This window comes from Salvelinus alpinus, chromosome 21, assembly GCF_045679555.1.
Source record: "Salvelinus alpinus chromosome 21, SLU_Salpinus.1, whole genome shotgun sequence".
Lineage (NCBI taxonomy): Eukaryota > Metazoa > Chordata > Actinopteri > Salmoniformes > Salmonidae > Salvelinus > Salvelinus alpinus.
In genome coordinates, this window is record NC_092106.1 from 46,984,542 (window position 1) to 47,009,181 (window position 24,640).

Consider the following 24,640-nt stretch of genomic DNA (forward strand, 5'->3'; position numbering starts at 1 on the left):
GTCACTAATGCTAATATTACTACTAATATCACTAATACTACTATTACCACTACTATTACTTAAAATAATATTACTACTAATATCACTAATACTACTATTGCCACTGCTATCTCTAACACTACTATTACTACTACTATCACTAATAATATCGCTACTACAACCCCTAATACTACAACTAATATCACTTCTGCTAATACTACTGCCATCACTACTATCACTACTACTATCCCTACTATTATCACTGCTACTACTACTATCACTACTATTACTACTATTACCACTAATATCACTACTACAATACTGCTAATACTCCTACTATTACTACAATCACCACTACTACTGCTACTACTTCTTCTACTAATATCACTACTACTACTACTGCTATTACTCATACTATCACCACTACCATCACCACTACTACTACCACTGCTATTAATCCTAAAACCACTACTAGTACTGATATTACTACTACTACAACTACAACTGCTTTTACTACTAGTACTTATATTACTACTATTACCACTACTACTACTACTACTAGTACTGCTATTACAACTACGACCACAACTACTACTAATATTACTACTGCTACAACTATCACCACAACTACTACTGCTACTACCACTACTGCTATTACTCCTACTATTACTACTATCACTACTATTACAACCACTATTACTACCATCACTACTGATATCACTACTACAAGCACTACTATTACTACTATTATCACTACTATCACTACTACAATACTGATATTACTCATACTACTACTACTACTACTACTACTACTACTACTAGTACTACTATCACCACTAATACTACTGCTAGTACTACTATCAACACTACTATCAACACTACCATCAGCCCTACGACTACTGATATTACTCCTACTACCACTACTACTACTGCTATTACTGCTACTACTACTAATGATATTACTACTACTACTGTTATTAATACTATTACCACTACTACTACTATTACTAGTACCGCTATTACTACTACTACTAGCACTGCTACTACTTCCACTGCTGCTGCTACTACTAGTGCTACTACTACTACTATAATCTCTACTACTATCACTACTATCATAATTACTATCACTACCACTACTACACTACTGCTATTACTCCTACTATTAGTACTATCACCACTACTACTACTGCTATTATTCCTGCCATTAAAACTACCAACACTACTATAACCACTACCATCACCACTACCACTACTACTACTACTACTACTGCTATTACTCCTATTACCTCTACTACTACTGCTGTTACTACAACTACTGCTATTACTACTACAACTATTACTACTACTACTACTGCTATTACACTACTATCACCACTACTACTACCACTACCACTACTACTACTACTACTACTACTAGTATCACTGCAACTACTACTACTGCTACTACTACTACTACTGCTACCACTCAAACATGTACTAATATCACTACTACCATCACTGCTATTACTACTATTACCACTTCTATCAATACTACAATACTGATATTACTACTACTATTACTACAATCACCACTACTACTACTAATATCACTACTACTGCTATTACTCCTGCTATTACTAGTATCAACACTACTATCACCACTACCATCACCACTACTACTACTGGTATTACTCCTACTACCACTACAAGTACTGCAATTACTACTAGTACCACTACTGCTATCACTACTACTACAGTTATTACTAATATTAACACTACTGCTACTACTGCTATTAATACTGCTACTACTACTATCACAACTATCACTACTACTACTACTACTACTATCACGACTATTACTACTGCTATTACTCCTACTATTACTACAAAAACACTACCATCACCACTTCTAATACAGATATTACTCCTAATACCACTACTACTACTGATATTGATAATACTACTACTACTGTAATTACTACTACTACTACTGATATTACTACTATTACCACTACTACTGCTACTACTACTACTACTATTACTACTACTAACACTGCTATTACACTACTGTGACTACTACTACTACTATGACTAGTACTACTATCACTACAACTGCTACTACTACTACTATCACTACTACTTTCACCACTACTACTAGTGATATTACTCCTAATACCTCGACTACTACTGCTATTACTACTACTACCACGATTATTACTACTACTACTACCACTAATACTACTATTATTACTACTACCACTACTACCACACCTACTGCTGCTACTACTAGTACCACTACAACTACTACCACTACTACTACTGCTACTACCGCTACTACTACTATTGCTATTACTTCTACTATTACCACTACTATCACCACTGCTATCACTGCTACTATCACTACTACTATCACTTCAACAGCTTTCACTACTACTACCACAACTACTACTACTACTATTACCACTACTATCACTACTGCTACAACTGCTATTAATCCTACTATCACTACTACAACTACTGATATTACTACTACTACTACTAATTTGGCTGCTATTACTACTACTACCACTGCTATTACTCATACTACTACTACCACTACTACTACTGCTATTACTCCTACTAATACGACCACTACTACTACTACTACTACTACTGCTACACATGCCACTACTAATACTACTACTATTACTACTACTAGGTGTACTGCTATTATTACTACAACTACTATAAGTACTACTACTTCTGTTACTCCAACTACCACTACTACTGCTATTACTAAATCAAATCAAATCAAATTTTATTAGTCACATACACATGGTTAGCAGATGTTAATGCGAGTGTAGCGAAATGCTTGTGCTTCTAGTTCCGACAATGCAGTAATAACCAACAAGTAGTCTAACCTAACAATTCCACAACTACTACCTTATACACACACAAGTGTAAAGGGATAAAGAATATGTACATAAAGATATATGAATGAGTGGTGGTACAGAACGGCATGGCAAGATGCAGTAGATGGTATAGAGTACGGTATATACATATGAGATGAGTACTGTAGGGTATGTAAACATAAAGTGGCATAGTTTAAAGTGGCTAGTGGTACATGTATTACATAAAGATGGCAAGATGCAGTAGATGATATAGAGTACAGTATATACATATGAGATGGGTAATGTAGGGTATGTAAACATTATATTAAGTGGCATTGTTTAAAGTGGCTAGTGGTACATTTTTACATAATTTCCATCAATTCCCATTTTTAAAGTGGCTGGAGTTGAGTCAGTATGTTGGCAGCGGCCGCTAAATGTTAGTGGTGGCTGTTTAACAGTCTGATGGCCTTGAGATAGAAGCTGTTTTTCAGTCTCTCGGTCCCTGCTTTGATGCACCTGTACTGACCTCGCCTTCTGGATGATAGCGGGGTGAACAGGCAGTGGCTTGGGTGGTTGTTGTCCTTGATGATCTTTATGGCCTTCCTGTGACATCGGGTGGTGTAGGTGTCCTGGAGGGCAGGTAGTTTGCCCCCGGTGATGCGTTCTGCAGACCTCACTACCCTCTGGAGAGCCTTACGGTTGTGGGCGGAGCAGTTGCCGTACCAGGCGGTGATACAGCCCGACAGGATGTTCTCGATTGTGCATCTGTAGAAGTTTGTGAGTGCTTTTGGTGACAAGCCGAATTTCTTCAGCCTCCTGAGGTTGAAGAGGCGCTGCTGCGCCTTCTTCACAACGCTGTCTGTGTGGGTGGACCAATTCAGTTTGTCCGTGATGTGTACACCGAGGAACTTAAAACTTTCCACCTTCTCCACTACTGACCCGTCGATGTGGATAGGGGGGTGCTCCCTCTGCTGTTTCCTGAAGTCCACAATCATCTCCTTTGTTTTGTTGACGTTGAGTATGAGGTTATTTTCCTGACACCACACTCCGAGGGCCCTCACCTCCTCCCTGTAGGCCGTCTCGTCGTTGTTGGTAATCAAGCCTACCACTGTAGTGTCATCCGCAAACTTGATGATTGAGTTGGAGGCGTGCATGGCCACGCAGTCGTGGGTGAACAGGGAGTACAGGAGAGGGCTCAGAACGCACCCTTGTGGGGCCCCAGTGTTGAGGATCAGCGGGGTGGAGATGTTGTTACCTACCCTCACCACCTGGGGGCGGCCCGTCAGGAAGTCCAGGACCCAGTTGCACAGGGCGGGGTCGAGACCCAGGGTCTCGAGCTTGATGACGAGTTTGGAGGGTACTATGGTGTTAAATGCTGAGCTGTAATCGATGAACAGCATTCTCACATGGGTATTCCTCTTGTCCAGATGGGTTAGGGCAGTGTGCAGTGTGGTTGCGATTGCGTCGTCTGTGGACCTATTGGGTCGGTAAGCAAATTGGAGTGGGTCTAGGGTGTCCGGTAGGGTGGAGGTGATATGGTCCTTGACTAGTCTCTCAAAGCACTTCATGATGACGGAAGTGAGTGCTACGGGGCGGTAGTCGTTTAGCTCAGTTACCTTAGCTTTCTTGGGAACAGGAACAATGGTGGCCCTCTTGAAGCATGTGGGAACAGCAGACTGGGATAAGGATTACTACTACTACTACTACTACTACTGCTAATACTACTACTGCTATTACTACTACTACCACCACAACTACTACTACTAACACTACTACCACAACAATTACCACTACCAATACTACTACTACTACCACTACTAAAACTACCACAACTACTACTACTTCTCCTACTACTACTACTACTACTACTACTACTGGTATTACTCCTACTATTACTACTAGTATCAACACTACCACTACTACTACCTCTCCTACTACTACTACTACAATCACTACTACTATCACTACTACTATCCCTACTACTATCACCACTACAATCACTACTACTATCACCACTACTATCACTATTACTATTTTTACTACTACCACTATCACTACTATCACTACTACTTGCACTACTATTACCACTACTATCAATACTACACTACTGCTATTACTCCTACTATTACTACTTTCACCACTACCATCACCACTACTACTACTGCTATTTATCCTATTACATCTACTACTACTGCTATTACTACTACCACTACTACTACTACTACTACTACTACTATTACTACTACTACTACTTCTTCTGCTATTACTACTATTACTACTACTACTACTACTGTTATTACTCCTACTATTAGTACTATCACGACTACTACTTCTGCTATTAATCCTACCATTACTACTATCACCACTACCATCACCACTACTACTACTGCTATTACATCTACTACTACTGATATTACTACTACTACTACTACTTCTACTACTACTACTACTGCTATTACTACTATTACTACTGCTATTACTGGTATTGCTAATATTACTACAACTACTGCTGCTACTACTGCTGTTACTAATACTGCTTCTGCTGCTACTACTAATCCTGCTGCTACTACTGCTGCTGCTACTAATACCGCTGCTGCTGCTGCTACTACTGCTGCTACTAATACTGCTAATGCTACTACTGCTGCTACTACTGCTTCCATTACTACTGCTACTACTGCTGCTATTGCTGCTACTGCTGCCTGTGGTCAGAGCAGATAGAGATAGAAAATTACCTGTATGTCCACAGACAGTAGCTAGAAGCAGAGACAGCTGTGATCACACAGACAGCAGCTAGTAGGAGAGACAGCTGTGATCACACAGACAGTAGCAGAGAGACAGCTGTGATCACACAGACAGTAGCTAGATGCAGAGACAGCTGTGATCACACAGACAGTAGCTAGATGCAGAGACAGCTGTGATCACACAGACAGTAGCAGAGACAGCTGTGATCACACAGACAGTAGCTTGTAACAGAGACAGCTGTGATCACACAGACAGTAGGTAGAAGCAGAGACAGTTGTGATCACACAGACAGTAACTAGTAACAGAGACAGCTGTCCACAGACAATAGCTCGTAGCAGAGACAGCTGTGATCACACAGACAGTAGCTAGATGCAGAGAGAGCTGTGATCACAGACAGTAGCTTGTAACAGAGACAGCTGTGATCACACAGACAGTAGCTTGTAAAAGAGACAGCTGTGATCACACAGACAGTAGCTTGTAACAGAGACAGCTGTGATCACACAGACAGTAGCTAGAAGCAGAGACAGCTGTGATCACACAGACAGTAGCTAGAAGCAGAGACAGCTGTGATCACACAGACAGTAGCTAGAAGCAGAGACAGCTGTGATCACACAGACAGTAGCTAGAAGCAGAGACAGCTGTGATCACACAGACAGTAGTTAGAAGCAGAGACAGCTGTGATCACACAGACAGTAGCTTGTAACAGAAACAGCTGTGATCACACAGACAGTAGCTTGTAACAGAAACAGCTGTGATCACACAGACAGTAGCTAGAAGCAGAGACAGCTGTGATCACACCTTTCATCCTTTCCCACTGTCAGCATTCTTTCAAAGGCCTCAGGCTTTAAGGACCATTGTGGCCTGAAATATGACATGCATTTCTCCCCATTTACTCCTTTTCCACTCTTCGGTTCTGTCCCAAGTTTCATTGATAATAATTTATTTCTCATCATCCCATCACTCAAACTGTCTCACCCATAGTCCTCTGAAGCAAAGCGAAAATGTATTCAATCCCTATTGAATTCTCAGTTTAACCCAAGTATTTCAGCTAAATCATAATGTGGACATATCTTCTTAAAAGGCTTTGAATATAACAGTACTAAAACACATCATGTGGCCTAAGGGCCCTACAACAGAGCGATGGAGCATCGTATACTGTAAATTCCAACATTTTAGCCACACAAAAGTTTGTAGAACTATGTTAGAAAAGGACGTTCCGTCACCGCGTTTAGGTAAAGTGTGTCACAGCCTACAGCTAACATCTGAAGACAGCACAGCCTGCGACCGTTACATTTTCCACACTGCTCAGCTCTTCACAACTTCACCATTTTACAGCAAGACCATTTCTGACGTGTGACACAGTACGAACTGCAAATAAACCATTGTATTATTTCGCATGTGAAAGAATTAAACATGTCTATTTGTACAAACAGTCAGTAAATGTTTGTTTTTTTAAACAATAGATGCATAGTAGAGAGTAGGCTGAAAAGTAAACACAAAATATACTTACTGTGAAATCTTTCGACAGGGAGTGTGAGTTTAGGTTTGTGAGAATCTGTGTCAGCATATGAATGCACTTTTGGTTGAGAGCGTGAGTGCGTGTGTTTGTGCGTGTGTTTGTGCGTGCACGTGTGTGTGTGTGTGTGTTTTATAGCCTTGGTCTGCCCTGTCTGTTCCCCATTCAGTGTGTCAGGTGCCATTTTGTTCACTGACCCAGAAATGGGCCACACTCATCAGAACTGCAGCTTTGGATGAATCAGCGGACAGCAACCATTGTGTACCCCATTTTCAGCCTTACCGCTCTACAGAGAGAGAGAGAGAGAGAGAGAGAGAGAGAGAGAGAGAGAGAGAGAGAGAGAGAGAGAGAGAGAGGGGCAGAGAGAGAGAGAGGCAGAGAGAGAGAGAGAGAGAGAGAGAGAGAGAGAGAGAGGCAGAGAGAGAGAGAGAGAGAGAGAGAGGCAGAGAGAGAGAGAGAGAGAGAGAGAGAGAGAGAGAGAGAGAGAGAGAGAGAGAGAGAGAGAGAGAGAGAGAGAGAGAGAGAGAGAGTGTGCTCTCTCAAGCCCATCCCTTGGCACAAGAGGTTATAGAGTTTGAATACACCAGTATCTCTACTGTGTCCCTAATCTGCTGTTGAAGCCAACTGAATTACTTCTGCTGAATAGTCTTGTGTTTAGTCTGTAGAAGTTCATTACTGTTTAGTTATCTCAGAAGAAAAACAGAATTCCGCAGCATCGACCAACACAGACTTCTAACAGCAGAGCTGGACACAAAGTGTTTAGTTGAGCATGAACATTTCCATGTACATTTATCAAAAACAGGGAGGTTCTGTCAACTGTACTTTGTACCTGCATGACCTTAGAAGTTCACTGTAGCTACATTTAATTTGGATAGGTAACCTAACCTGACAAAATCTGTCAGCAGACATAGATAGGTGTACTGTAAATACTGCTAAAGGCATAATACCCATTACCCTAATTTAATATAAATCAGTTTGAGGATGATACTGGAGATAAAAATGTATTAAGCTAATACTGTCTAGTAGAAATGATAGCATTTTCATAGAAAAATAGGCTTTAGGGATTTTTTCATGCAGATGGACCTGTCAGTTACCTACCCTCTGATGTCATCAATGTGCGACTTTGCAAGTCGTTTTTCGAACAAGGGAAACTAATGTGCTTGTGAAAGGTAAAGTCAAAGATTTTTTTATAACTAAGATAGACCACAGCCTGTTATTTCCAATGGGGACAAATGAGTCATAGAGGGCAGAACAAGGAAGGAGGTGAGCAGAGCCAAGCACGAGCTAGTGAGATTCCTAGTGGCGGCGTTCTAGCAAACATTTACATATGCATATCCACTAGGGAACGCCTACTCTGTGACGTGTGCATGTGCAGTAACTCAATTCGCCTTTTGCACTCCTTATAAACAATGCCATTTTTAAAAAACATTGGCAAAGGGTAAAGTCTACAAAAGTTCTGTTTCATTAATGAGAAAATGTTCAGAACTTTGCCCAAAATCCATCTTGTTCCATCTTCTCTTTGGTAGCGAGTGGAAATGCCAAGCGGGTTGTTCCACATTTATACGTCCAGTGAAATATCTGTCTCATTGTTCTATCTGTGGTAAACTGGAAACATCCCATATAAACTTAACATTTAGTGGTGATGTGAAGCTATGCTATGTCCTGACAGCTTTGATTTCATATGCATTATTAGCAAAGATTTCGACATTGACTTCAAGCTAAAGTCTTTTCGACAGTTGAGTTGACATGCTAACTTAGTTAGCATAGCGATGCTTCAGTGTTCTATGGCAAACATACATGGTTAGCGCTTCGCTAGACTTCAGTCCCATTAAAATAAAATACTCTGCTGAGAGGGGAGCCAAACCTGGTGGTGGCTGACCAGAGCCCTAACCTGTCTGTCTACTGTCTGGTCTATAGTCCTAACCTATCTGTCTACTGTCTGGTCTATAGTCCTAACCTATCTGTCTACTGTCTGGTCTATAGTCCTAACCTATCTGTCTACTGTCTGTCTGACCAGAGCCCTAACCTATCTGTCTACTGTCTGGTCTATAGTCCTAACCTATCTGTCTACTGTCTGGTCTATAGTCCTAACCTATCTGTCTACTGTCTGGTCTATAGTCCTAACCTATCTGTCTACTGTCTGTCTGACCAGAGCCCTAACCTATCTGTCTACTGTCTGGTCTATAGTCCTAACCTATCTGTCTACTGTCTGGTCTATAGTCCTAACCTATCTGTCTACTGTCTGGTCTATAGTCCTAACCTATCTGTCTACTGTCTGTCTGACCAGAGCCCTAACCTGTCTGTCTACTGTCTGGTCTATAGTCCTAACCTGTCTGTCTACTGTCTGGCTGACCAGAGCCCTAACCTGTCTGTCTGACCAGAGCCCTAACCTGTCTGTCTGACCAGAGCCCTAACCTGTCTGTCTACTGTCTGACCAGAGCCCTAACCTATCTGTCTACTGTCTGGCTGACCAGAGCCCTAACCTGTCTGTCTGACCAGAGCCCTAACCTGTCTGTCTGACCAGAGCCCTAACCTGTCTGTCTACTGTCTGACCAGAGCCCTAACCTATCTGTCTACTGTCTGGCTGACCAGAGCCCTAACCTATCTGTCTGACCAGAGCCCTAACCTGTCTGTCTGACCAGAGCCCTAACCTGTCTGTCTGACCAGAGCCCTAACCTGTCTGTCTGACCAGAGCCCTAACCTGTCTGTCTGACCAGAGCCCTAACCTGTCTGTCTACTGTCTGGTCTATAGTCCTAACCTGTCTGACTACTGTCTGGCTGACCAGAGCCCTAACCTGTCTGTCTGACCAGAGCCCTAACCTGTCTGTCTGACCAGAGCCCTAACCTGTCTGTCTGACCAGAGCCCTAACCTATCTGTCTACTGTCTGTCTGACCAGAGCCCTAACCTATCTGTCTACTGTCTGGCTGACCAGAGCCCTAACCTATCTGTCTACTGTCTGTCTGACCAGAGCCCTAACCTATCTGTCTACTGTCTGGTCTATAGTCCTAACCTGTCTGACTACTGTCTGGCTGACCAGAGCCCTAACCTGTCTGTCTGACCAGAGCCCTAACCTGTCTGTCTACTGTCTGGTCTATAGTCCTAACCTGTCTGTCTACTGTCTGGCTGACCAGAGCCCAAACCTGTCTGTCTACTGTCTGTCTACTGTCTGGCTGAGCAGAGCCCTAACCTGTCTGTCTACTGTCTGGTCTATAGTCCTAACCTGTCTGTCTACTGGCTGACCAGAGCCCTAACCTGTCTGTCTACTGTCTGGTCTATAGTCCTAACCTGTCTGTCTACTGTCTGGCTGACCAGAGCCCAAACCTGTCTGTCTACTGTCTGTCTACTGTCTGGCTGAGCAGAGCCCTAACCTGTCTGTCTACTGTCTGGTCTATAGTCCTAACCTGTCTGTCTACTGTCTGGTCTATAGTCCTAACCTGTTTGTCTACTGTCTGGCTGACCAGAGCCCTAACCTGTCTGTCTACTGTCTGGTCTATAGTCCTAACCTGTTTGTCTACTGTCTGGCTGACCAGAGCCCTAACCTGTCTGTCTACTGACTGGTCTATAGTCCTAACCTGTCTGTCTACTGTCTGGTCTATAGTCCTAACCTGTCTGTCTACTGTCTGGCTGACCAGAGCCCTAACCTGTCTGTCTACTGTCTGGTCTATAGTCCTAACCTGTCTGTCTACTGTCTGGCTGACCAGAGCCCTAACCTGTCTGTCTACTGTCTGGTCTATAGTCCTAACCTGTCTGTCTACTGTCTGGTCTATAGTCCTAACCTGTTTGTCTACTGTCTGGCTGACCAGAGCCCTAACCTGTCTGTCTACTGTCTGGCTGGCCAGAGCCCTAACCTGTCTGTCTACTGTCTGGCTGACCAGAGCCCTAACCTGTCTGTCTACTGTCTGGCTGACCAGAGCCCTAACCTGTCTGTGTACACTCTGGTCTATAGTCCTAACCTATCTGTGTACACTCTGGTCTATAGTCCTAACCTGTCTGTGTACTCTCTGGTCTATAGTCCTAACCTGTCTGTGTACTCTCTGGTCTATAGTCCTAACCTGTCTGTGTACTCTCTGGTCTATAGTCCTACCCTGTCTGTGTACTCTCTGGTCTATATTCCTAACCTGTCTGTGTACTCTCTGGTCTATAGTCCTAACCTGTCTGTGTACTCTCTGGTCTATAGTCCTAACCTGTCTGTTTACTCTCTGGTCTATAGTCCTAACCTGTCTGTGTACTCTCTGGTCTATAGTCCTAACCTGTCTGTTTACTCTCTGGTCTATAGTCCTAACCTGTCTGTGTACTCTCTGGTCTATAGTCCTAACCTGTCTGTGTACTCTCTGGTCTATAGTCCTAACCTGTCTGTTTACTCTCTGGTCTATAGTCCTAACCTGTCTGTCTACTCTCTGGTCTATAGTCCTAACCTGTCTGTGTACTCTCTGGCTGTAGCAGTATAGACTGCTTTACATTGTATTACTTGGTCATTTAAGGGGCCATCGTTCTACTGAGTTTGCTCACTGAGGGATTTTATCATCAGCCTGTCTGTGTACTCTCTAGCTGGTCTATAGTCCTAACCTGTCTGTGTACTCTCTAGCTGGTCTATAGATACAGTGCATTCGGAAAGTATTCAGACCCCTTCCCTTTTTCCACATTTAGTTACTTTAGCCTTTTTTCTAAAATGGATATATAATGGTAAAACATCCTAATCCATCTTACCCCATAATGACAAAGCGAAAAACAGGTTTAGGAATTTTTGGGGAAAAAACGTTAAAAAAATATTACAGAAGTATTCAGAACCTTTGCTATGAGACTCAAAATTTAACTCAGGTCTATCCTGTTTCAATTGATCACCCTTCAGATGTTTCTACAACTTGATTGGAGGCCACATGTGGTCAATTCAATTGATTGGACATGATTTGGAAAGGCACACACCTGTGCAGTTGACAGTGCATGTCAGAGCAAAAACCAAGCCATGAGGTCGAAGGAATTGCCCGTAGAGCTCCGAGACAGGATTGTGTCGAGGCACAGATCTGGGTAAGGGTACCAAAACATTTCTGCAGCATTGAAGGTCCCCAAGAACACAGTGGCCTCCATCATTCTTAAATGGAAGAAGTTTGGAACCACCAAGACTCTTCCTAGAGCTGGCCGCCCGACCAAACTGAGCAATCGGGGGAGAAGGGCCTTGGTCAGGGATGTGCCCAAGAACCCGATGGTCACTCTGAGAGAGCCCCAGAGTTCTGTGGAGATGGGAGAAACTTCCAGAAGGACAACCATCTCTGCAGCACTCCACCTATCAGGCCTTCATGGTAGAGTGGCCAGTACAGCCAACGCGACTCTAGCCACAACCACTTGGTTGGCAGTCCTCAACACCGGAGCCATTGCAGTTGACTTTAAAAACCCGGCATAAGGGACGCTCAAAATCTCACTGTATTTTTCAGTCGTCAATATCACTCAACATATCAGCAGCTAGGAAAAGATATGAGTGAGTTATAACAGGTAAAAATCAAACAAACTAATTCTTGATTTTTGCCATGTGTATGACTCAAACTTGTCAGTAGGCTATTCTTCTACAGCTTTGGTGTCACAATGGGTAGCATGATGTTGCACTCACCACCCACCACAAATATCCCCATATCTGTAAACACATTTTATTTACAAGCTAAATAACATAACATTCCTATTTGGCTAACACAGTGGTACAGATTCATGGCCAACTTTCCCCTCAAATGTTAGTACACTAGAGAACTATACAAACTGATGAACATTCAACTAAACTGTTCCAGAAAAGGAACAAAGCTGATTTTGGAACAGATTACCTCCAACAGTAATCTATTGGAGGTGGGTCAGTAAATATCACATTAACATTTCTCTCTCAAGAAGGGTGGTTTTAAGTGCTAGAAGTCTGACAAAGCTAATTTAACACAAATAATATAAGTAGGCAGATGTTCACACTGTTTCAAAGGAGTAGGTGAGTATCCACTATGAAAGGGACGGGTCATTTGCTAGACATGCTGTTTTCCCCTCAGATTTTTTTTCAGCAGCGGTGGCAAAGTTTCCGGCAATTCTACACATTTTGCATTGGCTTATGCCACCCGAGTGACTCAAACATAACATCAACGCCATGACATTTTGGAAATGTTAGGTTCTCCCTTACTGTAGTTTTTATTTAGGTGATTGTTAGTTCTCAAATATCTCCTTAAAAAATATATATAGATCCATTATCTTTCCTACATATGTTGTGGTTTTAGTCATTTACATTAACACTGAAAAACATTTTACTATCCCGGTTTTTATTATTATCATCATTTTTTTTGAGGTGGCGCCAACAATTAAGGGGAATATAGTGGAAACACTGACACGTATAGCAACAACACCTGCTGGAGAAAAGCAAACACTTTATTTTTCATTATCAGATGGTTTTTTTTTACAAATTGGCATTCACTACATCACGTGCCACTGCTGACCTTGTGATGTCAGCACAAGAAGTTATTCACTTCATCATAGTATAGTGATTTGAGTCTGGAGTCCTGAAGAGACTTTAGAGACACACCTGATATGCTGAGAGTCGTCGGGAAAATATCCTAAGACAGCCCATTCAGAATAACGCACCTAAGCAAAGGGCTCTTGGCCAAAGTAGTGACCTATATGGGAACCAGATGGTCAATAACGAGACCCAGCCATCTCACAGGTTGGCCAGGCTCTTCTCAAGGCTGCCGATGTCTGCCTGCCCGTTCTCCCCTTTGCTGCCGCGGGCACTGCACTCCAGGAACTCCACCTTCATGGGCAGCTGGCTGAACTCAAAGTCCTTGCCCTTCTTCCCCAGGTGCACGCTGGACCCCGCTGACCCGTCCTGGGTGCCCAGAGCCGCAGACCGTGTCACTCTCAATGTGTTCCTGAGGGAAACGGGAAAAGGTTGGGATCAATTTAATTTAAATTCAGTCCATTCTGTAGAATCACACCATTTCTATGTCGTTGTTGGTAACATGAGGACTACTTACATCTCTTTCTCCAGCTGCTGCTGAATCAGCTTAGCAGATTTTGCCATGGTGATATCTACAGGGAAAATATAATTCGCAAGCATTAACCTCATGATGGGGAGGTATTTGTGTAGGGAGTGGGAAGGTTGAAAAGTGTGTCACGTCACCTTGCTTGTTGCAGGCCACTATCAAAGAGGGGACATTCCTGGACACTGCACTGTCAGTCAACAGGAAGTACAGGAACTCAGCCACGTCTCGCACTTCTTTCTGGAAGATGGCACTGTCCACCACAAAGACTATGGCCCTGCAGTTAGAGAGAGGAGATAACAAAATAAAGTTAAAGGGTGTCTTTCAGATTCTTGTTCTTAGGTCAACCACAGTGCTTTTCATATTATAGACCTTCCCTGAATACAAACACCCTTATCTTTACTCACCTGGCTGCTGATTTGAACTTCTCCACATACTGCGGACGAAGACTGTCATGTCCAGGGACGTCGATCAGGGTCCAGCTGCTGCCCTGCACACAGTGAAGAAGAACAGGGGTCGGTCAAGCCAGTGTTTGACAGTTGACAAATGCATGTGTCATAGAATTTAAAACAATCGCTTCAGATCCTACTCCCTCACCACCATACCATAGCTGCCTCCTTACCTTCTCGTTCTTGGCTTTGTAGGGGGCACTGTTGTCTGTGATGGAGGTCTGGGTCTTTTTGAACTTTCCTGACAACAACTGGAAATAAAGATCATCAGTGTCGTACAACTTCTGCCATCTGTAAACGTATGTAAATAGTTGGAATAGGCATGCTAGACACTGATGACGTACTCACTCGACTAAAGAGAAGGGTCTTTCCAGAATCGCAGAGACCAACCAGCAGCACAGCACTTTGGACAGTTTTGCTGCTCAGGAAGTACTTAAACAACACTAAAATGTAAACCAATCAAAGATGTTTCAGTTTGGTTTTTAGCTATCATACAAAGTTGACAACATGTAACAGACTAACACCTGATAAACAGCGTAGTACAGTAACGTTAGCTAAATAGCTACTATGGTAGTGACAGCTGTTGGTAACTAGCAAGCTAATTTACCCAGCTAGTTAATCTTAGATTGCTAACGTTAGCTAGCAGGCTTCTTTTGTCTTGATAAAAGACAAACAAAATCTCACAGCACAGAAACTCACAGCACAGAAAGCCAGCAGGCTGAAGCCAGGCTAGTGACAACTCAAATACGGATTTACATTCACTCTGTTCCTAACGATGTGAGGCTAGCTAACGTGAACTAGAAGTCAATTATAGTAACGTTAGTTAGCTTACCAAAACTGATGACAACAACAGCCAAAGAAACTATAATTCCGATAATAAATATGGGGTCTTGGTGTTCTAATTCCTTCCGTAGAGCGTCTAAATAAGGTTGAAATGGATTTTCTCCAGCTTCCACGTCTATGTTGTCCTCCATATCTGAGCTGAGTACAGACAACAACGAGACAGATATTTAACCGGATGTATAAATGTGAAGAATCCGGTTAGCATTTCCACTCACTACCAAATATGGTAGTGAGAGGATCCTAGTGGTCGGCAGTGGGAGAAGATGGAACGAGATTGATTTTAACCGACTCTGTTCATTTTATTCATGAATTAAACATTTGAGCTCAACACAGTTTTCTGTTGCCAAAACTACAATATTTTACGAACAGTTTTGTAGACTTTACCAAAGTTTGCCGAAGTTTTTTTTTAAATGGCGTTATTTAGAATAAGTGCAAATGCGAATTGAGTTAATGCACATGCGCACTTCACAACGGAAATATGCTAATATATGCTAGGACGCACCAATAGTAACTCGCTAGCTCATTCTTGCCTCTGCCCATCCCTTTGCCTGTTCTGCCCACTATGGCTCTTTTGTTCGCATTTGAAATGACAAGCTGTGGTCTATCTTGGTTTAGTAATAAACATCTTTACACGTACTTTCTTAAAACAGACATGCGCAGTAACTGATTTGAGATTTTCTTCTTCGTGTGACTTTCCGGCAGACTAGACCCTTTTGTTTCTTTTTGCTGCCGTTCACAGTTTGGAAAGTGCATGGACAAAAAATGAAAAGTGTGAGTTAAGAGAAATTGCACAGCCATCTGACTCTAGTGCCGTCAGAAAGTATTCACACACCCCTTCCTTGACCTTTTCCACATGTTGTTGTGTTACAGCCTGAATGTAAAATGGGTTACGTTTAGATTGTGTTGTCACCGGCCTAAACACAATACCCCATAATGTCAAACTGGAATTCTGTTCATACACATTTTTACAAATAAAGAAAAAATGAAAAGCTGAAACGTCTTGAGTCAATAAGTATTTAACCCCTAAATAAGTTCAGGAGTAACAAGTCACATAACAAGTCACACAGCTGTGCCCTCGATACCATATGTGAATTGATTGCCCCCCATCTATCTTCTGAGCTCGTGCTACTAGGTGACCTTAACTGGGACATGCTTAACACTCCGGCCATCCTACAATCTAAACTTGATGCCCTCAATCTCACACAAATTATCAATGAACCTACCAGGTACAACTCCAAATCCGTAAACACGGGCACCCTCATAGATATCATCCTAACTAACTCGCCCTCCATATACACCTCTGCTGTTTTCATCAAGATCTCAGCGATCACTGCCTCATTGCCTGCATCCGTAATGGGTCTGCGACCAAACGACCACCCCTCATCACTGTCAAACGCTCCCTAAAACACTTCTGCGAGCAGGCCTTTCTAATCGACCTGGCCGGGGTATCCTGGAATGACATTGACCTCATCCCGTCAGTAGATGATGCCTGGCTATTCTTTAAAAGTGCCTTCTACACCATCTTAAATAAGCATGCCCCATTCAAAAAATGTAGAACTAGGAATATATATAGTCCTTGGTTCACTCCAGACCTGTCTGCCCTTGACCAGCACAAAAACATCCTGTGGCGTTAGGAAGTTAGGCAGTTAGTAAAGCTAAGGCTAGCTTTTTCAAACAGAAATTTGCATCCTGTAGTACTAACTCAAAACAGTTCTGGGACACTGTAAAGCCCATGGAGAATAAGAGCACCTCCTCCCAGCTGCCCACTGCTCTGAGGCTAGGAAACACTGTCACCACCGATAAATCCACTATAATTGAGAATTTCAATAAGCATTTCTCTACGACTGGCCATGCTTTCCACCTGGCTACCCCTACCCCAGTCAACTGCCTGGCACCCTCCACAGCAACCCGCCAAAGCCACCACCATTTCTCCTTCACCCAAATCCAGATAGCTGATGTTCTGAAAGAGCTGCAAAATCTGGACCCCTACAAATCAGCCGGGCTAAACAATCTGGACCCTCTCTTTCTAAAATGATCTGCCGCAATTGTTGCAACCCCTATTACTAGCCTGTTCAACCTCTCTTTCGTATTGTCTGAGATTCCCAAAGATTGGAAAGCTGCCGCGGTCATCCCCCTCTTCAAAGGGGGTGACACTCTAGACCCAAACTGCTAAAGACCTATATCTATCCTACCCTGTCTTTCTAAGGTCTTCGAAAGCCAAGTTAACAAACAGATCACCGACCATTTAGAATCCCACCGTACCTTCTCCGCTATGCAATCTGGTTTCAGAGCTGGTCATGCACCTCAGCCACGCTCAAGGTCCTAACCGACATCATAACCGCCATCGATAAGAGACATTACTGCGCAGCCGCATTCATCGACCTGGCCAAGGCTTCGACTCTGTCAATCACCACATTCTTATTGGCAGACTCGACAGCCTTGGTTTCTCAAATGATTGCCTCGCCTGGTTTACCAACTACTTCTCTGATAGAGTTCAGTGTGTCAAATCGGAGGGCCTGTTGTCTGGGCCTCTGGCAGTCTCTATGGGGGTGCCACAGGGTTCAATCCTCGGGCCAACTCTCTTCTCTGTATACATCAATGATGTTGCTCTTGCTGCTGGTGATTCTCTGATCCACCTCTATGCAGAAGACACCATTCTGTATACTTCTGGCCCCTCTTTGAACACTGTGTTAACTAACCTCCAGACGAGCTTCAATGTCATACAACTCTCCATCCGTGGCCTCCAACTGCTCTTAAACGCAAGTAAAACTAAATGCATGTTATTCAACCGATCACTGCCTGCACCTGCTCTCCCGTCCAGCATCACTACTCTGGGTGGCTCTGACTTAGAATACGTGGACAACTACAAATACCTAGGTGTCTGGTTAGACTGTAAACTCTCCTTCCAGACTCACATTAAGCATCTCCAATCCAAAATTAAATCTAGAATCGGCTTCCTATATCGCAACAAAGCATCCTTCACTCATGCTGCCCAACATACCCTCGTAAAACTGACCATCCTACCGATCCTCGACTTTGGTGATGTCATCTATAAAATAGCCTCCAACACTCTACTCAACAAACTGGATGCAGTCTATCACAGTGCCATCCGTTTTGTTACCAAAGCCCCATACACTACCCACCATTGTGACCTATACGCTCTCGTTGGTTGGCCCTCGCTTCATACTCGTCGCCAAACTCACTGGCTAAAGATTATCTACAAGTCTCTGCTAGGTAAAGCCCCGCCTTATCTCAGCTCACTGGTCACCATAGCAGCACACACTCGTAGCACGCGCTCCAGCAGGTATATCTCACTGGTCACCCCCAAAGCCAATTCCTCCTTTGGTCGTCTTTCCTTCCAGTTCTCTGCTGCCAATGACTGGAACGAACTGCAAAAATCTCTGATGCTGGAAACACTTATCTCCCTCACTAGCTTTAAGCACCAGCTGTCAGAGCAGCTCACAGATTACTGCACCTGTACATAGCCCATCTATAATTTAGCCCAAACAACTACCTCTTACCCTACTGTATTTATTTATTTATTTTGCTCCTTTGCACCCCATTATTTCTATTTCTACTTTGCACATTCCTCCACTGCAAATCTACCATTCCAGTGTTTTACTTACCTCGCCACCATGGCCTTTTTTTGCCTTACCTCCCTTATCTCACCTCATTTGCTCACATTGTATATAGACTTATTTTTCTACTGTATTATTGACTGTATGTTTTGTTTATTCCATTTGTAACTCTGTGTTGTTGTATGTGTCGAATTGCTATGCTTTATCTTGGCCAGGTCGCAGTTGCAAATGAGAACTTGTTCTCAACTAGCCTACCTGGTTAAATAAAGGTGAAATTTAAAAATTTAAAAATAATAAGTTGCATGGACTCACTCTGTGCAATAATAGGGTGTACCATGATTTCTGAATGACTACATCATCTCTGTACCCCACACATAAATTATCTGTAAGGTCAATATTGAATGTTCCTGAGTGGCCTAGTTACAGTTTTGACTTAAATTGGGCTTGTATTAAAATGTATTGACTCAGGAGGTTGAATTATTAAGCACTTTATTCCAGAACTTGGTGTAATCTGGGGTGGGGAAACTGTCTCCACAGTATATATTATAATTCAGAAATGTTCACAAGTTGTTCACTGTTTTCACAAGAGACAGACTGACACACATTTTCTGTTTTGACTGAGTTTTGACTGTTTTGACTTATCTAACCAAGGTGTTTAATTTTTCATAATAATAAAAAGGTTTGAATTTCTCTTCCACTTTGATATTTTGTGTAGATCGTTGACAAAATTACAATTAAATCAATTTTAATCCCACTTTGTAACACAACAAAATGTGGAAAAAGTCAAGGGGTGTTTAAACTGTCTGAAGCCACTGCATATGCACACGCCACTATCCCAAACACACCTCATCGCACCTTCCCACTACTTTGTCCCCAACAGATCCTACACCAGGCCATCTGCATGGGAGGCTGGAACCCCATCTCTCAAAACCCCCTGTAGATCTTCTACACTAAAATCTCTGATACCCAAAAACTTCACTGCTACTGACAATTCAATCTTCTGGGATTTTATTTCCATCTGTGCGGTACAATTAATGACCATAGCAATAAACGTCAAGATGCCACCCTTACTAAAGCACAAACTGTTTGGGTCACTCTGTACTGACTTACGACTCACTGGGATCCTCTCAGGTCCCCTCACCCTTTGTCCACTATCCTCCACTTTCCTCACTACCTCAGCATATGACACTTTCTGCACTGCTCTTGTAACGGAGACACACGGAGTCAGGAAGCAGGTGCAGTCGGTGAGTTTAATAGGAACGAACATGGAGTAAATACTAAAACAGAAGAAGCGTCAAAACAGGAAACAATACTACCTAACGGAGTGCTAGATAAAGGGGAAGTAATCCGGGTAGTGATGAAGTTCAGGTGTGCCTCATGATGGGGAGCAGGTGTGCGTAATGATGGGGCGCAGGTGTGCGTAATGATGGGTTGCCAGGACCGGGAGTTAGTAGACCAGCGGCGTTGAGTGCCGGAGCAGGGGGCGGCGGGATTAGACGTGACAGCTCTCACCCTGGAAATTTCAATCTGTCTCACTCGCATAGGACATTTCTGATCCCCTAGCAACATGGCCACGCCCACAATTGAAACGCTCCACTTTTTACACCTAAACTACACAGTCTTTTGTCCCATGGCCTCCTGCACACTTCTCACACCTCGGGAATCTCCCTCCTACATACTGCTGCAACATGACCATGAACTTGGCACCTGAAGCACTGTAGTGGGTTCGGAACAAAAGCTCTCAAGGAACAACTTATATACCCTAGCATGACTTTATCCGTCAAACACTCTACACTCAGAAGGACAGACAGGGTCTCCTCAATCTCGCGCTCGCCATCTAACGGCGTGCATCATAGACGCCAGCGATCCCCAACTTCAGTTGATCCACCTTAACACACATCCCAGTTATCACTCATTTCAGCTGCACTCTGCACTTGAGAGAAAATTTTAGAAAATTTTAGAAAATGTTAGAAAATTTTAGAAAATTTTAGAAAATTTTAGAAAATTTTAGAAAATTGTAGATTTTGTCAGTGGGGGGCAATCTATCCAGATCAATAATCATACAACGTATCCAGATACCATCAAAGATATTAGCTAGCAAAGATAAGTCTAAAATACTTATAGTAATTTAAAAAGAGAACAGATTTTATTTTGTACTGGTAGGCATGTGTTTCCATTAAGCTAGATAAGTCTAACAATTGTCCTTTATTTTCTGTTTAAACAGAATGTAAACGTTTTTAGTACCCAAATATGATGAAAATGTTCAGGCAATTTAGGCAACAAAAAAAATAGCGCATAGACTTATAAAATAAATGCTAATGTAAAGGAAAGATCGACATTTAGCCACCCCAGAGGAAAATGGGAAAGGGTTTAGTATTTGTTTTATTTAGTCCAGGGTCATCTACTTTTTTATCCATTTAAATGTCATATTGCTCAGGGTTTGGAAATTAGTTGCTTATTATAGTACAGTATCTCATGTGTGCCTCATGATGCCCCTCATCCCCGATTCTCTGCTGGGCGCTCCATATCAAATGGAGTGTGGTCTCAGTAAAATGATCCATAGCCTATAGATCTAGGCTATACTAAGAGCATTCATGGAGAAGCACAGGGCAAACTGATATTTCTAAGAAAATGTACTTCCTTTTTGCGCTGCTAGGCCTACTGATATCCTGATCCGTTTGAGATGGAGAGCGTGGAGATCAGGAGGACCGAAGGTATTAAAAAATATATATTGTCATTGACTCAATCGCCGTGGCGATAAGAGGTAGCGGGTAACTGTACCTCACCATGATTTGATTGAGATCTCGATAATCAATGCACGGGCGCAAACCTCCGTCCTTCTTCTTCACAACAAAGAAACGTGAGGAGATGGGTGAAATGGAGGACCGAATGTACCCCTGACGCAGGGATTCGGAGACATACAGTGGGGAGAACAAGTATTTGATGACCTGCAAAATCGGCAGTGTTTCCTACTTACAAAGCATGTAGATGTCTGTCATTTTTTTCATAGGTACACTTCAACTGTGAGAGACGGAATCTAAAACAAAAATCCTGAAAATCACATTGTATGATTTTTAAGTAATTAATTTGCATTTTATTGCATGACATAAGTATTTGATACATCAGAAAAGCAGAACTTAATATTTGGTACAGAAACCTTTGTTTGCAATTACAGAGATCATACATTTCCTGTAGTTCTTGACCAGGTTTGCACACACTGCAGCAGGGATTTTGGCCCACTCCTCCATACAGACCTTCTCCAGATCCTTCAGGTTTCAGGGCTGTCGCTGGACAATACAGACTTTCAGCTCCCTCCAAAGATTTTCTATTGGGTTCAGGTCTGGAGACTGGCAAGGCCACTCCAGGACCTTGAGATGCTTCTTATGGAGCCACTCCTTAGTTGCCCTGGCTGTGTGTTTCGGGTCGTTGTCATGCTGGAAGACCCAGCCACGACCCATCTTCAATGCTCTTACTAAGGGAAGGAGGTTGTTGGCCAAGATCTCGCGATACATGGCCCCATCCATCCTCCCCTCAATACGGTGCAGTCGTCCTGTCCCCTTTGCAGAAAAGCATCCCCAAAGAATGATGTTTCCACTTCCATGCTTCACGGTTGGGATGGTGTTCTTGGGGTTGTACTCATCCTTCTTCTTCCTCCAAACACTGCGAGGGGAGTTTAGACCAAAAAGCTCTATTTTTGTCTCATCAGACCACATGACCTTCTCCCATTCCCCCTCTGGATCATCCAGATGGTCATTGGCAAACTTCAGATGGGCCTGGACATGCGCTGGCTTGAGCAGGGGGACCTTGCGTGCGCTGCAGGATTTTAATCCATGACGGCATAGTGTGTTACTAATGGTTTTCTTTGAGACTGTGGTCCCAGCTCTCTTCAGGTCATTGACCAGGTCCTGCCGTGTAGTTCTGGGCTGATCCCTCACCTTCCTCATGATCATTGATGACCCACGAGGTGAGAGCTTGCATGGAGCCCCAGACCAAGGGTGAATAACCGTCATCTTGAACTTCTTCCATTTTCTAATAATTGCACCAACAGTTGTTGCCTTCTCACCAAGCTGCTTGCCTATTGTCCTGTAGCCCATCCCAGCCTTGTGCAGGTGTACAATTTTATCCCTGATGTCCTTACACAGCTCGCTGGTCTTGGCCATTGTGGAGAGGTTGGAGTCTGTTTGATTGAGTGTGTGGACAGGTGTCTTTTATACAGGTAACGAGTTCAAACAGGTGCAGTTAATACAGGTAATGAGTGGAGAACAGGAGTGCTTCTTAAAGAAAAACTAACAGGTCTGTGAGAGCCGGAATTCTTACTGGTTGGTAGGTGATCAAATACTTATGTCATGCAATAAAATGCTAATTAATTACTTAAAAATCATACAATGTGATTTTCTGGATTTTTGTTTTAGATTCCGTCTCTCACAGTTGAAGTGTACCTATGATAAAAATTACAGACCTCTACATGCTTTGTAAGTAGGAAAACCTGCAAAATCGTCAGTGTATCAAATACTTGTTCTCCCCACTGTATGTCTCCATAGCCACCGTCTCCGCTTGCGACAGGGGATACACATGACTCCTGAGAAGTGCAGCGTCTACCAGGAGATTTATTGCACAACCCCCCCCCCCGTCGATGGGGTGGTAATTGAGTCTCCTTCTTTTTATAGAAGGCGAGAGCCAAATCGGCATATTCTGGGGGGATGCGCACGGTGGAGACCTGGTCCGGACTTTCCACCGTAGTAGCACCAACGGAAACCCCTACACATGTCCCCGAGCACTCTCGCGACCACCCCGTGAGAGCCCTCTGTTGCCATGAAATGGTGGGGTCATGATGAGCTAAGGCCTAGCACCACGGGACACACAGGAGAGTCAATGAGGAAGAGACTGATTTTCTCCTCGTGACCCCGCTGCGTCACCATGGCCAGGGAGATTGTGGCTTCCCTGATTAGCACAGACCCTAATGGTCGACTATCCAGAGCATGTACTGGGAAAGGTCTAACCACAAGAATAATGGAGATCCCTAAACTAAGGGCGAACGCTCTGTCGATACAATTCCCAGCCGCGCCTGAATTGATGAGCGCCTTATGCTGGGAATACGGGGAAAACTCAGGAAAACAAACAGGTACAAACAGGTGGTCAACAGAGGACTCTGGATGAGTGTAGTGCAGACTCACCTGGGGTGACGCCAGAGTGCCCTGCCTGCTGCCTCGACTCCCAGAGGGACCAACCCGGCACCGACCGGCAGTGTGCCCTCTGCGGCCACAGATGGTGCACGAACTGGAACCCCTTCCGGTCTCCCTACGCACCGCCCCTCCCAGCTCCATAGGTTCAGGAGAGGGGGTGCGAGGGGATGGAACAACCAGACCCCGATCTGAACGTCTGCGGGTAGCCAGCAGGTTGCCCAGCCGGATGGACAGGTCCACCAGCTGATCCAACGTGAGGGTGGTGTCTCTGCAGGCCAACTCCCGACGGACGTCCTCACGCAGACTGCAACGGTAGTGGTCGATCAGGGCCCTGTCGTTCCATCCCGTGCCTGCAGCCAAGGTCCTAAACTCCAGGGCAAACTCCTGGGCGCTCCCCGTCTCCTGCCTCAGCTGGAAGAGGCGCTCACCCGCCGCTCTACCGTCGGGCTGGTGGTCGAAGACCGCCCGGAAACGGCAGGTGAACTATGTAAAGTCCTCCAACGCC

General features: G+C 43.6%; 2 protein-coding genes across 2 annotated transcripts in view; both read right to left on the reverse strand.

Moving 5' to 3' along the window:
• neu4 (sialidase 4) overlaps positions 1-7,357 on the reverse strand; it is an 18,970-nt gene extending 11,613 nt beyond the window's left edge. Inside the window, exon 1 of the mRNA XM_071358045.1 lies at positions 7,081-7,357. Coding sequence (XP_071214146.1) covers positions 7,081-7,137 — 57 coding nt within the window. The 5' untranslated portion in view covers positions 7,138-7,357. The remainder of the gene's footprint in view (positions 1-7,080) is intronic.
• Positions 7,358-13,456: 6,099 nt separating this feature from the next.
• srprb (SRP receptor subunit beta) lies at positions 13,457-15,564 on the reverse strand. The gene is made up of 7 exons (XM_071358070.1): positions 15,364-15,564; positions 14,880-14,974; positions 14,705-14,782; positions 14,490-14,572; positions 14,223-14,359; positions 14,077-14,131; positions 13,457-13,971 (listed from the first exon to the last, which is right to left on the reverse strand). Exons 1-7 carry the CDS (start codon positions 15,503-15,505, stop codon positions 13,761-13,763), a joined length of 801 nt encoding a protein of 266 aa, XP_071214171.1. The 5' UTR covers positions 15,506-15,564; the 3' UTR covers positions 13,457-13,760.
• Positions 15,565-24,640: the final 9,076 nt, after the last annotated feature.

Bases quoted from the DNA above. Each gene is read 5' to 3' on its own strand.
- srprb (XM_071358070.1), bottom strand. From the start codon at position 15,505: ATGGAGGACAACATAGACGTGGAAGCTGGAGAAAATCCATTTCAACCT. The intron at 14,783-14,879 runs GTGAGTACGTCA...CTTTATTTCCAG, and splicing joins AGACCCTTCTCTTTAGTCGA to TTGTTGTCAGGAAAGTTCAA. The intron at 14,360-14,489 runs GTGAGTAAAGAT...CTCTAACTGCAG, and splicing joins AAGTTCAAATCAGCAGCCAG to GGCCATAGTCTTTGTGGTGG.